At 52.6% G+C, this 14855-nt stretch overlaps 2 protein-coding genes across 4 annotated transcripts in view; one reads left to right on the forward strand and one right to left on the reverse strand.

Annotated features, from left to right (window-relative positions):
* Window positions 1-524: 524 nt before the first annotated feature.
* LOC134339129 (retinol dehydrogenase 12-like) lies at window positions 525-12963 on the forward strand. Of its 3 annotated transcripts, XM_063035468.1 has the most exons (7): window positions 525-1083; window positions 2252-2392; window positions 2926-3117; window positions 4625-4786; window positions 5171-5287; window positions 8496-8700; window positions 12771-12963. In XM_063035468.1, the coding sequence occupies exons 1-7, from the start codon at window positions 1044-1046 to the stop codon at window positions 12958-12960; spliced, it is 1047 nt and encodes a 348-aa protein (XP_062891538.1). In that variant the 5' UTR covers window positions 525-1043; the 3' UTR covers window positions 12961-12963. The 3 variants fall into 3 exon arrangements, with proteins under 3 accessions (XP_062891538.1, XP_062891539.1, XP_062891540.1); XM_063035469.1 differs by lacking the exons at window positions 525-1083; window positions 4625-4786 and adding an exon at window positions 1241-1463; XM_063035470.1 differs by lacking the exons at window positions 525-1083; window positions 2926-3117 and adding an exon at window positions 1241-1463.
* A 24-nt stretch (window positions 12964-12987) lies between these two features.
* The window catches only part of dhx34 (DEAH (Asp-Glu-Ala-His) box polypeptide 34), a 40647-nt gene continuing 38779 nt past the window's right edge, over window positions 12988-14855 (reverse strand). Inside the window, exons 14-15 of the mRNA XM_063035467.1 lie at window positions 14287-14425; window positions 12988-13944 (exon numbers count right to left, since the gene is read on the reverse strand). Of these exons, the coding sequence (XP_062891537.1) occupies window positions 13811-13944; window positions 14287-14425 (273 nt within the window). The 3' untranslated portion in view covers window positions 12988-13810. The remainder of the gene's footprint in view (window positions 13945-14286; window positions 14426-14855) is intronic.

The raw sequence follows: 14855 nt of genomic DNA on the forward strand, positions 1-14855 counted from the left end.
ACACTGTCTACTTCGGGAGCTCTGCCTTCGGGAGGGTTCTTGGCTCCCTGCTGTGAGCGGCAGCCACGCCGCTATGCGGGAACTGCCAGGTTTTTACCGGGAGACATTGCTGGCCTGGAAAGGGTCTCCTCCGGTCAGAGTGCCTCTGCGCCTACAGGGGTCAGCGCTCGGGCTGCGGGAGAGATCATTCCCCATCCCGCCACGGTGAGAGCGGCGGGGGGGGGGGGTGCGTAGTGGCTCCGGTCTCAGCTCTGCTCGGGGGTCCCATTCCCCCTCGATCTCAAGAAGCCGGTCCCAGACCAGCATGAACCGCCTCGCGGAGATACCCACGACGCGCCGAGACAGTTCCTGTATGGGCTGCTCTTGCACAGTTCATTGCCTATACCCGTCATCCGGACACGCCGTGGCGGTCTGTCCTACCATCAGGCGGTGAGCGGTTCTCCCCAGTGGAAGTCTCTCACTGCAGGGGCTTTCTCCCCTGTCCAACTGGGGACCTGGGGTGGAGGGAGTTGCACAGGTTCACTGATACCCCGTCCACCTGTCCTGTCTGTGGACGTGAGGAGGCAGTGTCCCATGTCTCCATGGTGTGCGAGAGGTTGCGGCCCCTGTTTGAATATCTGAAGGGGACGCTCCTCAAGTTCTCCCTGCACTTCAGTCCCGCGCTCCTGGTTTATGGGCACCCGGTAAGGAGGGGGGTGTCCGTCGGAGGATCTTCTCCTGGGTCTGGCCAAGATGGCATTTGATGGTCCAGGCAGTGGTCTGTCGAGGTCTCTGGCCGAGACGACTCCCTGTCCCTCTTCCCGGGCTACATGCGTGCCAGGGTGTCTTTGGAGAGAGAGTATGCGATCATTATGATACAGTGGGAGATTTCCGGATACGGCGGGCACCCCAATGAATTGAGTGCGTTATTGGTAATTATGATAACTGATTTTAATATGAATTCACTAACTATTGTACTTGCTTTGTTCGTTTGTTATACAAAATGGTGGTGAGGCTGCGCCGCACTGCGGGAGGGGCGGCGAGGAGGGAGCGGCTCGCTGCGGATGGTGGGCGACGAGGGAGCGCCATGCTGTGGGAGGAGTGGTGAGGGAGCACAGAGACTATTTCTACCAGTCATTGCGATGAGACAATCTAATTGGTCAGAAGGGTCGGTGATGTCGAGTATGATGTCAGCAAGGGGGCGAATTGTCACCGGCTCCCACTGCCACCCAGCAACAGTTGCCCTGGCGACAGTTACTGCCCAGGGAGGTGGCCAGTGGCCGGAGATTGGTGCTCAGTGTATATAGGCTGGCTTGCAGCCTGTATGGTGCTGGCCGTTGGCATGAACACCATGAGACGGATCCTCGTGATCAGGCCCGACGAGGCAGCCGCTGCCACAGCCAGTGTCTCCTGCCGCTACCTCAAGTGTGCCTTCCGACTCCTGTCCCAGCATGCCTACTTCATCACCGGAGTGGCCATCACAGGTGAGGGCTGCGCGGTCCTCTACCTGGACACGCGCGCATAGCAAGAGCCCACTCTCGGCAACAGCACTGGCGGTCCCGTCACCTCCCACCGCCCCCGCCCCATGTCCCTTAAGAAAATAATGGACTATGGGGCACAGCGCAGATTCTTCGGGCCCGGACACTCCCCACACCCTCGCTCTCCCCCCGAGTATCACCCAAGATCTTTAGCCGATAAGATTCATGGGCCCTCGAATTACCCTCCTCCTTCCGCCTCACCGCACCTCCCGCGGCGCCTCCTCCCCAACACCCCTCCCGCAACGCGGCGGCGCCCCCTCCACTGTGCGGAATTTGGGACAGATTGTATGGTCCTCCACTTGGGGCTTCATGTGATTGAGGACTGTAAGTGGCGCAGGCCTCTGAGATGACTGCGTGGCCGACGCTGACAGCACGGTTATCTGTGGGAAGGCCGGAGTGAGGCAGCTATCAGAGTATCCGTGTCTCTGGTTAACGGGAACCACCGTTCATGGGGACTCAGGAGTGGGCGGTCAGGCCCTCTCTTGTTGCAGCCGGTCATTAGGGTGTGAAGCCCACTGGTCACTTTGCCTGGATGCTGACTAGATCCCGCTGCTCGCAGGCGTAATGGTCGAGTAACCGAGACCCGGCCTGAGAACCGCCTCCAGCGGCTGTGTCACTGAGCCCCGGCCTGGCAGGGATCGATGGGGAGAGGAGTGGTTGGGGAGGGAGGAGGCGGAAGAGGTCTGGAACAGACAGAAATTCGGGGAGACTATATACACTGCGTTATTCCCAAGGAACAAGCTTCCTGGTCTTACGTTACTGGTTCGCGGGAGGCGTCTGCCGATGCACCAAGCGGATGGACGGGAAAACCGTGATCATCACCGGCGCCAACAGCGGCATTGGAAAGGAGACGGCCAGAGACCTAGCGAGGAGAGGTAGGTATACGCGGAGCGTCCACCCAGGTACGGACCCGGACGTGGCAATAAACTGGAGATGGGCACCTTCCTTCATCTACCCCCCCCCCCGGACACTTGGGCACCAACTCAATCCTGACCTTAAACCCCCAACCCACGCAGATCTGTTCCCCCCCCCCACCCGCCTTCCCCACCTGCAACCTTAAATCATACGGCACCAACCCCCATAGCCCGATTCTCCCCCTCTCTGTTCATCTCGCTGGTCCATCCTCCACTCACTCATTGTTGCCCTCGTCTTCCCTCCTGCCTCCCTACTCACTCAACCTCCACCATTTCCCTACTTCCTCACGTACTCCTCGATCCCTCCCCCTTTCTTCTCCCGCTGTTCTCCCCTCTCTTTCATTCCTTCCCCTACTTCTCACCCTACCCCTCCTCCACCTTCCTCTGGCCCCTCACGTTTCTCCCCTCCCCCAATCACCTCCCTCCCTCCCCTCTCTCTCTCTCCACCCCCCCCCCCGACCCTTCATCCCTGAGGACCTGCTGCCCTGCCACAGGAGCACGTGTAATCATGGCCTGCCGGGACATGGCGCGCAGCGAGGAGGTTGCGGAGGAGTTGCGGGCCAGCACGGGGAACGAGCAGGTCCTGGTGTCCCAGCTGGACCTGGCCTCCATCCAGTCCGTGCACGGCTTTGCCAGGGAAATTGCCGAGACCGAGGGCAAGATCGATGTGCTCATCAACAACGCAGGTCGGTGCCGCGTCAGGCGGCGGGGGGGGGGGGGGGCGCGGGGAGATGTGAAGAGGGATGCGGTTGGGAGAAGGAAGGGAGGAACAGCAGAAGGGGGTAGAGAGGCAGAGGGAGGAGGGAGAGGAGGAGTGAGGAGGAGCAATGAAGGGGAAATGGGAGCAGGGAAAGGAAGTAGAGGGAGAATGGGGAGGAGAAAAGGGGGAAGACGAAGGGAAGCAGAGAGGGACAGGGAAAGGGGAGAGCGAGACGGGGGGAGGGTAGTGGGGAGGGGAGAGGGAGGGTAGTAAATAGGTGAAAAGGGCACCTTGGGGCGAATCGATGGCAGTTTCTCCTCCAAACAAGCCTGGGGAATCTCCTCTATACTTTCTCCAGCACAACTTCACCAATACTGCGACAACACTGGCCACACTCTACAGCGGTTATATCGTGTCGCACCTCGGTAGTCCGTCCCTGACCTGCCAGACCTGTCAACCCGTACCTCGGGGGTCCCTCCGCACATCTGATCCCCTGTGCACGCTCTCCACAGTCCTTCCATCACGCGTGTACACCCTTCACGGTTCTACCGCCCCCGTGTGCATTCTCCACAGTCCTTCCATGACACCAGTACACCCGTCACGGTTCTACCGACCCCGTGTGAATTCTCCACGGTCCTTCCATCACGCGTGTACACCGTTCACGGTTCTACCGCCCCCGTGTGCATCCTGCACAGTCCTTTCTGCGCTTCCACCCTGCCTCTACCTCTCTTCCGTTGCAGGCTCAACCTTCCTCAATGTCCACACCACCGCCGGCATTCACGTCACGCACAAACTCACCATCGCACCTCCGATGTCCAGCTCATTCATACATACTACAGCGCAGCGGGTGTTCCCGCGCCGATCCCAGGCTGGGGACACCAATCAGTACACCAACTCGAACGGAGTACTAAAACCGATTACTCGCTCACAATAAACGGCAGTTCAGCTGAAAGCTCTGTATTTGAAAGGAATTGGTCGGTATTGAGTGTGGGATCAGGTCATGATTAGCAATTCAGTACCGAACTGAAGAGCCAACATTGTGGGCTTTGAACATCTTCTCTCTCGTCATCCTCACCTCCTCTCTTTCTCCGTCTCCATCTTTTCTTTCACTCCCGCCTACTCACCTCTCATCTCCTTTCACCGTCTTTTATCACCCCCTCCCCTCACCATTCCACTGTCCACCCACTTCTCCCGTCACACACCTAACCACCACCTCTTTCTCTCACTCCCCTCAATACTCCCTCTCTCCCTTTCCTCCCCTCAACACCTCCCTCTCTTTCTCGCTACCGTCCACTCCCTTTCTCTCTCCTCACCACCTCCCTCTATCACACACCTTCTCTCCCACTCTTCCCTTTGCCACCTTTCACACTCTCTCTCACATTCCTCCCCTCGCCACCTCTTTCTCACTTCCTCTCACTCCTCCCCTCTCTCACCACATTGCACCTAAGCCCCCTCTATCTGCACCCCCTTCCATCTCCTTTCCCCCTGCCCAGGGGCTCCCATTGGTCCGAGGCAGGTGACAGAGGACGGCTTTGAACTGCAGATCGGTGTCAACCATTTTGGCCACTTCCTGCTGACCATCCTGCTTTTGGAACCGCTGAAACGCGGCGCGCCGAGCCGCGTCATCAACGTTGCCAGCCGGGCACACCACCTCGGTGAGGGGGGGGGGCCTTGTTGATGGGCAGGGGTGGGGGTAAGGTGGGGATAGTCTGGGGAACAGCAACACGCCGAGCCGCATCACGAACGTCGCCAGACGGGCCGGCTGCCTCGGTGAGAGGCTGGGGTAAGGTGGCAGGTGGGTGGAAAGGTGATGGGGGGGGCGGGGAGAAAGAGAATAGGTGGGGGTAGGATAACGGGGAGTTAGTGCCGTGCTGTGGATGGGGCGCTGAGGAGGGAGCACCGCGCTGTGGGAGGGGTGGTAAGGTGGGAGTGCCGCGCTGTGGGTGCGGCAGTATGGAGGAGCGCCGAAGCCCTTCTCTCTGTCTCTCCATTCCTGTCACCCCGCCTCACCTCCCCTCTCCCCTCCATTCCTCTCACAGGCAGGATTCGCTTCAACGACATCAACATGAACGAGCGCTATGATTCCCTGTTGGCACACTGCCAGAGCAAGTTGGCGAACGTCCTCTTCACCCGGGAACTCGCTCAGCACCTGCAAGGTTAACCTGGGAGATGAGGGGGAGGGCAGGTACAGGTGAACGGGGCCAGAGCAGATAGTGGGGAAAGATGCTGTTAACGGAACTTTGAACATAGTGGGTGTAATGTTCTGATCTGCCTATATTTCAATGCAAGAGTATTGTAGGATGCTCAGGGCGTGGATCAACACATGGAATTATGACATTGTAGCCCTCACTGAGGTTCGGTTGCAGGAGAACAGGACTGGCAGCTCAGTATTCCCAGGTTTCATTGTGTTGGTTGTGATAGAGCTAGAGGGATTAAGGGAGGAGGGGTGGCGTTACTAGACCGGGAAGATGTCACAGGCGTGCTCCATCAGGACAGACTGGAGAACTCTAGTCTAGCGAGGCTTTATGGGTGGAGCTGAGTAATTAGAATGATTATCTTACAGAATCAGGTTTATTATCACCGGCGTGTGTCATGAAATTTGTTGACTTACCCAGCCAACCTACTACCCAACATTCCGCCGGATTTAGAGGAACAACACTGTAGAAAGAATGCACGAAACAGACGGTGATTTAATTTTCCTCATATTGACTGGGGCTAGAGTTTGTCAAATGTGTTCAAGTTTCCTTAATCAGTACATAGAAGTCGCAACTAGAGAGAGAGTGTGATACAAAATCTCCGACTGGGGAATGAGGCAGGTGAAGAAACAAAATTGTGTTGGGGAATACTTTGTATCCCATGATCACCATGCCATTAGTTACAAGATAATTATGGAGAAGGATAGGTCTGGTCATCGGGTTGAGATTCTAAATTGGAGAGAGGCTAATTTTGATGGTATCAGAAAGGGTCTGGCAAGTGTGGATTGGGACAGGTTGTTTTCTGGCAAAGGTGTACTCTTTAAACAGGAGGCCTTCACAAGTGAAATTTTGAGATCACAGTTTGTATGTCCCTGTCAGAATAAAAGGCAAGGACGACAGGTTTGGGGAACACACACAAAATGCTGGAGGGAAGCAGCAAACCAGGCAGAATCTATGGAAAAGGTTTGAGAGATAATGAGGCCCTGGTTAATGAAAAGGAGGTGCAGGGCAACTATAGGCAGGCAGAAACCAATAAGGTAGTTGAGGAATATAAGAAATGCAAGAGAACACAAAGAAGGCACGAGTTCGTTTTAGCAGACAAGGTGGAGGAAATTCCCAAGGACTTCAACAGACATATTAAGAGCAAAAGGATTGCAAGGGATAAAATTGGCCCTCTGGAAGATCAGCTGTACTCTGTACATGGGGCTGAAAGAGATGGGAGAGCATCTGTATTTACTCATGAGACAGACACAAGAGTCTACAGAAGTGAGGCAAAGCAGCAGCCAGATCATGGACCTATCCAGATTACACAGGAGGAGATGTTTTCTGTCCTGAGGCAAATTGGGGTGGATAAATCCCCAGGGCCTGACACGATGTCCCTTCAGCCCCTGAGAAGTTAGTGTAGAGATTGCAAGGGTATTTAAAATGTCCTTAGTTGCACGTGTCCTTAGTTAATATTATTCCGTTGTTTTAGAAAGGCTCCAAGTATAAGCCAGGAAATTATTGGCCGGTGAGCCTGACATCAGTAGAGGAAAAGTTATTGGAAGGTATTCTCAGGGACCGAATATATGAGTATTTGGATAGACATGGACTGATTAGAGATAGTCAACATGACTTCATGTGTGGTAGGTCGTGTCTAACCAACCTTACAGATTTTTTGAGGATGTTACCAGCAAAGTTGAAGAAGACAAGACAGTGGATGTTATCTACCTGTTCTTTAGCAAGGCCTTTGACAAGCTCCCATGTGGTACGTTGGTCAAGACGGTTCAGTTGCTTGGCATTAGGTAGTAAATTTGATTAGACGTTGGCTTTGTGGGAGAAACCAGAGAGTGGTAGTAGAGGTTGCCTCTCTAACTGGAAGCGTGTGACAAGTGGAGTGCTGAAGGGATCATGCTAGGTCCATTATTGTTTGTCATCTATATCAATGATCTAGATGATAACGTGGTTAACTGGATCAGCAAATTTGAAGACGACAACAAGGAAGACTGTCAAAGCTTGGATTAGAATGTGAACCAGCCAGAAAATGGCAGATGCAATTTAATACAGACAATTGTAAGTGTTGCATTTTGGGAAGACAAACTAGAGTAGGTCCATGCAGTGTATAGGGCAGCACTGAGGTGTGTTGTAGAACAGAGGGATCTGGGTATACAGATCTATAATTCCTTGAAAGTGGCATCACAGGTAGGTAAGGTCATAGAGAAAGATTTTGGCACGCAACGGTCTGAAGGGACCGTTTCTGCTGTAGGGTTCTATGTTCCCATGACTCCTTGGAACCATAACGAGCAAACTAAGAATCTCCAGCAATTTCAGATAATGACAATTTTCCTGCAAATCTTGACAGCATCAGGTTACATTAACGCACTGTATGCCTGCCAGTGTGTGAAAGGACACTGTGACTGACCCCAGGAGTGTGTGACAGGACAGTGTACTGAGAACTTCACTCTGCCTGACCCCGGGCATGTGTAATAGGACGGTGTAGAGGGAGATTCACTCTTGTGTCTGACCCTGGGGTTACGTGATGTGACGGTGTGGCTGGAGCTTCACTCTGAAAATCCTAGGAAAATGCTATCGGACAGTGTAGAGGGAGCTCCCTCCACGCCATCCCATCTCACAATCCCGGAGTCAGACACAGAGTGAAGTTCCGTTTACAGCATCCCATCACGCGCTCTTGGGGTCAGATACAGAGCGAGTTTCCTTCTATTGTGCGGACAGAACTTCACTCTGAAAATCCTAGGAATGTGACATGGAATGGAGTAGAGGGAGACTCACTGTGTCTGACCTCAGGAGTGTTTAATGGGATAATGTGAAGGGAGCTGACTCCAGGAGTGTGTGATTGGGTGGTGCGGACAAAGATTCTCTCTGTCTGACCCTGGGAGTGTCTGATGGTATGGTATGGAGGGATCTTCACGCTGTGACTGACCCTGGGATTGTGTGATTGGATCTTCACTGTGAAAACCCTTGGCATGTGTGATGGGACGGTGTAGAGTTACAAGGGTTTCCAACCTGGTGTCCACGGACCTATCGGACAATGGAAGGGGACTTTGGTGTACATAAGGTTGGGAACTCCTGGTGTAGAGTTAGCTTGCAGTCTAGCCTCTCCTTGAGTGTGTGGTACGAGGTGGGAAGATACCAGGGAGGGGATGTGTTTGATTGGTATTTGTGCTCTCAGGGGCCGGCGTTACTGTGAATGCGGTGCACCCTGGTCTGGTCTGGACTAATATGCTCAGGTCCATGATGTGGCATCAACCCCTCTTCATCCGTCTGATGTTGGCTCCGTTCTACTTCTGCCTAAAGACGCCCAAGCAAGGGGCTCAGACCAGCATCCACTGTGCCGTGGCACCTGACCTGGAAGGGGTCACTGGTCAATATTTCAGGTGAGCTCTTAGGACAGGAGCAGATCCCTCCACAGCCTCGCTCTTCTGTTCCTGCCTTACAGTCACCATCACTTTCTGAGAGTCACAGAAATGAGCCCAACGACTCAACTCATCCATGCCAAGTACTTTGCCCTTCTGCCGCTGCAAGGTCCCCCTGTCTGTGCACGTCCCTGTCCGTAAATGTCTAAACATCTCTTAAATGCAGTGGCTGCCCCCGGACTCCACTGCTCCTTCATCCTAAAGCTGTGTCCTCCGGTCCAAGATCCTCACCATAGGAAAGATCCTCTCCACATCCACTGCATCAAGGCCTTCGATAGGTTTAAATCAGGTCCCCCCACACACCCCTCCATTCCTCTGAATTCAGTGAATGCAGACCCAGAGCGTCAAAAATCTTCATATGACAAGCCATTCAATCCTGGGATCCTAAACCTCCACTGAACCCCGTCTAACCTTCTCTGAAGCTTCACTAAACCCCCCTCTAAAATTAAATTTAATCCCTCTTGGTTTTGATACCACTACCAAGGAAAAAAGGCTCCACTGTCTATGCTATCAATGCCTCTTATAACTTTTCATACCTCTAACAGGACACAATTTCTCCAATCCCTCCCCATAACATAGAACATAGAAAACCTACAGCACAATACAAGCCCTTTGGTCTACAATGCTGTGCCAAACATGTACTTACTTTGGAAATTACCTAGGGTTACCTATAACCCTCTATTTTTCTAAGCTCCATGTACCCATCCACCAGTCTCTTAAAAGACCCTATCGTATCCACCTCCACCACCATCGCCGGCATCCCATTCCTTGCACGCACCACTCTCCGCGTAAAAAACTTACCCCTGACATCTCCTCTGTACCGACTTCCAAGCACCTTCCAACTGTGTCCTCTCATGTTAGCCATTTCAGCCCTGGGAAAAAGCCTCTGACTATTCACATGATCAATACCTCTCATAATATTATACACCTCTGTCAGGTCACCTCTCATCCTCCACCACTCCAAGGAGAAAAGGCCGAGTTCACTCAACCTATTCTCATAAGGCATGCTCCCCAATCCAGGCAACATCCTTGTAAATCTCCTCTGCACCCTTTCTATGGTTTCCGCATCCTTCCTGTAGTGAGGTGACCAGAACTGAGTACAGTACTCCAAGTGGGGTCTGACCAGAGTGCTATATAGCTGTAACATTACCTCTCCGCTCTTAAACTCAATCCCACGGCCGATGAAGGCCAATGCACCATATGCCTTCTTAACCACAGAGTCAACCTGCACAGCAGCTTTGAGTGTCCTATGGGCTCGGACCCCAAGATCCCTCTGATCCTCCACACTGCCAAGAGTCTTACCATTAATACTATATTCTGCCATCATATTTAACCTACCAAAATGAACCACTTATCTGGGTTGAACTCCATTTGCCACTTCTCAGCCCAGTTTTGCATCTTATCAATGTCCCGCTATAACCTCTGACAGCCCTCCACACTATCCACAACACCCTCAATCTTTGTGTCATCAGCAAATTTACTAACCCATCCCTCCACTTCCTCATCCAGGTCATTTATAAAATTGACAAAGAGAAGGGGTCCCAGAACAGATCCCTGAGGCACACCACTGGTCACCAACCTCCATGCAGAATATGACCCGTCTACAACCACTCTTTGCCTTCTGTGGGCAAGCCAATTCTGGATCCACAAAACAAGGTCTCCTTGGATCCCATTCCTCCTTACTTTCTCAATAAGCCTTGCATGGGATACATTATCAAATGCCTTGCTGAAATCCATATACACTACATCTACTGCTCTACTTTCATCAACGTGTTTAGTCACATCCTCAAAAAAAAAATTCAATCAGGCTCGTAAGGCACGACCTGCCTTTGACAAAGCTATGCTGACTATTCCTAATCTTATTATGCCTCGCCAAATGTTCATAAATGCAGCCTCTCAGGATCTTTTCCATCAACTTACCAACCACCGAAGTAAGACTCACTGGTCTATAATTTCCCGGGCTATCTCTACCCCCTTTCTTGAATAAGAGAACAACATCTGCAACCCTCTAATCCTCCAGAGTCTCTCCTGTCCCCACTGATGACGCAAAGATCATTGCCAGAGGCTCAGCAATCTCCTCCTACACCTCTCACAGTAGCCTGGGGTACATCTCCTCCGGTCCCGGTGTCTTATCCAACTTGATGCTTTCCAAATTCTCCAGCATATCCTCTTTCTTAATGACTATATGTTCAAGCTTTTCAATCCACTGTAAATCATCCCAACAATTGCCAAGATCCTTTTCCATATTGAATACTGAAGCAACGTATTCATTAAGTACCTCTGCTATCTCCTCCGGTTCCATACACACTTTTCCACTGTCACACGATTGGTGCTATTCTCTCACGTCTTATCCTCTTGCTCTTCACATTCTTGCAAAATGCCTTGAGGTTTTCCTTAACCCTGTCCACCAAGGCCTTCTCATGGCCCCTTCTGGTTCTCCTAATGTCATTCTTAAGCTCCTTCCTGCTAGCCTTGTAATCTTCTAGATCTCTATCATTACCTAGTTTTTTGAACCTTTCGTAAGCTTTTCTTTTCTTCTTGACTAGATTTACAACAGCCTTTGTACACCACAGTTCCTGTACCCAACCATCCTTTCCGTCTCATTGGAATGTACCTATGCAGAACTCCACGCAAATATCCCCTGAACATTTGCCACATTTCCTTGAGAACATCTGTTCCCAATTTATGCTTCCAATTTCCTGCTGATAGCTTCATATTTCCCCTTACTCTAATTAAACGCTTTCCTAACTTGTCTATTTCTATCCTCTTCCAATGCTATGGTAAAGGAGATAGAATTGTGATCACTATCTCCAAAATGCTCTCCCACTGAAAGACCTGACACCTGACCAGGTTCATTTCCCAATACCAGATCAAGTACAGCCTCTCCTCTTGTAGGCTTATCTACATATTATGTCAGGAAACCTTCCTGAACACACCGAACAAACTCCACCCCATCTAAACCCCTCACTCTAGGGAGATGCCAATCGATATTTGGGAAATTAAAATCTCCCACCATGACAAACCTGTTATTATTACACCTTTCCAGAATCTGTCTCCCTCCCTGCTCTTCTATGTCCCTGTTACTATCCACAACTGTTACTACAACTCATCCACAACTCACATCCTAGTGTTTCCAATCCCTGCCCATAACTCACCCACAACTCACATCCAAAATTCTCCACCCTCCCCTCATAATTCAAGTCCAGAACTTGGAGTTCCACCTTCACTATCCACGTCTTCCGCAAACATAATCAAACCTCCTACATTCACATTCAAGTTTATGAATATACGTAGATCACAACAATGGTCACAGCACTGGTCACAGACACCGAATCACAAAACCATCTTTCAAGATTGTTTAATGACACTTCTTGTACAGAAGTCTATAAAAAAAACCACAAAATAATTGTTACTCTGGATCCGAAAATCACACAAAACATAAGGAGAGTACCAATGAATGGCTGATTGGGAACAGACGCACTCTGTGACTCCTCAGCCAAGCCTGCACATTGTCTCCGTCAGGCTAGAGGTACGGACTGAGGAGATGGAAATAGAATCGTCAGTGCATGTCCCATTTCATACGGAAGGTCACTCTGAAGGTGGTTGGGCCCAGGACACTGTCCTGGTGGGACAATAACGTGCACACCCATAGACATATCAATTTGTGCCTGGTGTGACTGTTCCTAGGCTAGGCACAGTCCAAGGGGCAATCACTCACAGCCGATCACTGGAATCCAGCTCTTTGGTCCTTGTCTGAGACTCGGAGTAGCTTTCCCTGATCTAACCACAGGTGAAGATCTGTGGGGAGGTTATTGGATGGGATTCTTTTGTATTGAAGTGTCTGTGCTGGTCTCTTCCACCCCCTTTGCAGGTCACAAAATAAAAGACACTTAGTCTGACCAAACGGAGGCTGATCTCCACTTCTTTCTGATCACCCCTCCTCCCTGCTCCCTCATTTCTTCCCTCCACCCTTCCTCTCTCACCCCTCCCTCCCCCCCACCAACCTCCTCTTCCTGACGCCTGGCCCACAGTGACTGCGTGCAGAGAGAAGTTTCCTACTATGCCCAGGACGCCTGTTCGGCCAAGGCCCTGTGGGACATGAGCTTAGAAATGGTGGCCCTGGAGGTCTCGCCGAGCAACATCAACAACAGTCTGTACTGGTTGCTGGCCCACCGGATCCGAAGGAACAACATCAAGAAGAGCCACCTGTGTGTTTACTGAGCTAGCGTACCTGTTATCACAGAAGAATAAATAACAACTTATGTCCATTCTGACACGGCAGCTCTCCTCCGTTCCAACCCCCACCATCCCCTCCCACTCTCAACTACAGCTTCCAAACACCTGCAGGTGTCGAGGTGCAGCCCCGGGGGCAGGAGACGGCCCTGCCCCAGCAGGCTGGCTTAAAGGGTGTGAGGAGATTTGAGGGGGCAACTGTTTCACACAGGGTTAGCTGGATAAGGTAGGCATGTCGAAACTGCAGCCACAGATGCAATCTCACAATCTGCAGGAAGCACTTAAACTGACAGAGGTACAGAGTGACGCTGTCCTAATGTGGGAAAATTACATCAGTGTGGCTCAGCCTGTTAATGTGCTTTATTTTTAGTTTCTTAGATCTGTTCAACGAGTGTACACAGATTTAGTTAACACCAACGTGACCACCCAGCTTGAGCTCAGCGCCCTGCTGTGTGTAGGTCGGGGGGGAGATTTGACCGGCAATGCAGTACACACAGCAAACCCATTTCAGCTGGGACAACTGACTTTTCAGCAGAGCGCTGGACAACAGCTAACCCCCAGTCAAGCCCCCATGTCCCGTCCCGCCCGGCAGGCTCACCGCTGACGGTAAGCGCAAGCAGGAAACGACCGGCTGCTCACGCAGAGAATGACCGGCCGTCCTCCACCAGAGCACAGGCCGCTCTCACCGGCCTTCAGCGCCGAAACAACAGACCGTTCTGCACCTGAGTCTCGACTGTTCCGCTGGCTGTAAGCGCAGAAACGACTGGCCTTCATCCTGAGCTCTGGTTGTTCCGCAGGCCGTCGCCGTAGCCACGGCGCTCCCGAGAACCGGCACCTCTCACCGGTGCTGCCGCTTGTGCCTCAGGATCTGGGTGGGGGTGAGGAGCAGGTCCTGTTGGCAGTGGTCACAGTGGAAAGGCTTCAGGAGAGCCTGATTCGCGCTGGGCCCTGATCCCAGGCTGCTGTCTGAGGCTGGGGAGAAAACAGATGCAGCTGAGGTGGGGGGGCTGCTCAGCACGAGGTGACGTGAGGGTTAAACGAGAGGGAGGGTGAGGGGGGGGGGAGGACTGAGGACCGAAGAGGGAGGCTGTTGGGGAGAAGAGACGGGACCAAAGAGAGGGGGAGGGGGGAGGACCGAAGACGGAGGGATCGGAGGGGAAAGAGGGAGACGCGGAGAGCAAGGCAGAGAGTGACGGCGCGGAGGGGGAGGGAAATGAGGATGGGGAGGACGGTAGGAGGGTAAATGATTGTATCAGGCAAGCGGAGGATGGTTGTTAGTTAGGAGGTGTCAGTGGCCCTGAACCCACTCCTCACCTGCCTGCTCGGCCTCCTTGACCTTCTCTCTACACTCAGCCTCGTGCTGCCACCGCTCAAGGGGAGTGAAGGGGAGTCGGAGGTCACAGCACGGGCAGGTCCAGAAGGTCCGTAAACAGCCACTGTAGAGGTCCTGGCCCTGCCGAGAGTCACACAACCAGTCAGAGAGCCAGGCAGCACAGACACCATGCCTTCGCTCTAACCAATTCACACCCACCCAACAACCCCCGGTTGCAGCGTTTCACATACCAACTCCATTCGGCCGGGACCCCTGCACTGTACCTCGACATTCCCAATGCCCGGGACCCCCCACACCCCCAATGCCCAGGATCCCCCACACCCCGGTGTGACATTCCCAACGCCTGGGAGCCCCCACACCCCAGTGTGACATTCCCAATGCCCAGAACCCCCCCCACATGCCAGTGTGACATTCTAAATGCCCAGAACCCCCCCCACACCCCAGTGTGACATTCCCAATGCCCAGAACCCCCCCACACCCCAGTGTGACATTCCCAATGCCCAGAACCCCCCCCACACCCCAGTGTGACATTCCCAATGCCCAGAACCCC

This window comes from Mobula hypostoma, chromosome 28, assembly GCF_963921235.1.
Source record: "Mobula hypostoma chromosome 28, sMobHyp1.1, whole genome shotgun sequence".
NCBI lineage: Eukaryota > Metazoa > Chordata > Chondrichthyes > Myliobatiformes > Myliobatidae > Mobula > Mobula hypostoma.

What these genes read in the sequence shown, in the direction of transcription:
- LOC134339129 (XM_063035468.1), top strand. Translation starts at nt 1,044, where the DNA reads ATGGTGGGCGACGAGGGAGCGCCATGCTGTGGGAGGAGTG. An exon ending in TGTGCTCATCAACAACGCAG is followed by an intron (nt 3,118 to 4,624) that starts GTCGGTGCCGCG and finishes CCCCCTGCCCAG; the next exon opens with GGGCTCCCATTGGTCCGAGG. An exon ending in GTCACTGGTCAATATTTCAG is followed by an intron (nt 8,701 to 12,770) that starts GTGAGCTCTTAG and finishes CCTGGCCCACAG; the next exon opens with TGACTGCGTGCAGAGAGAAG.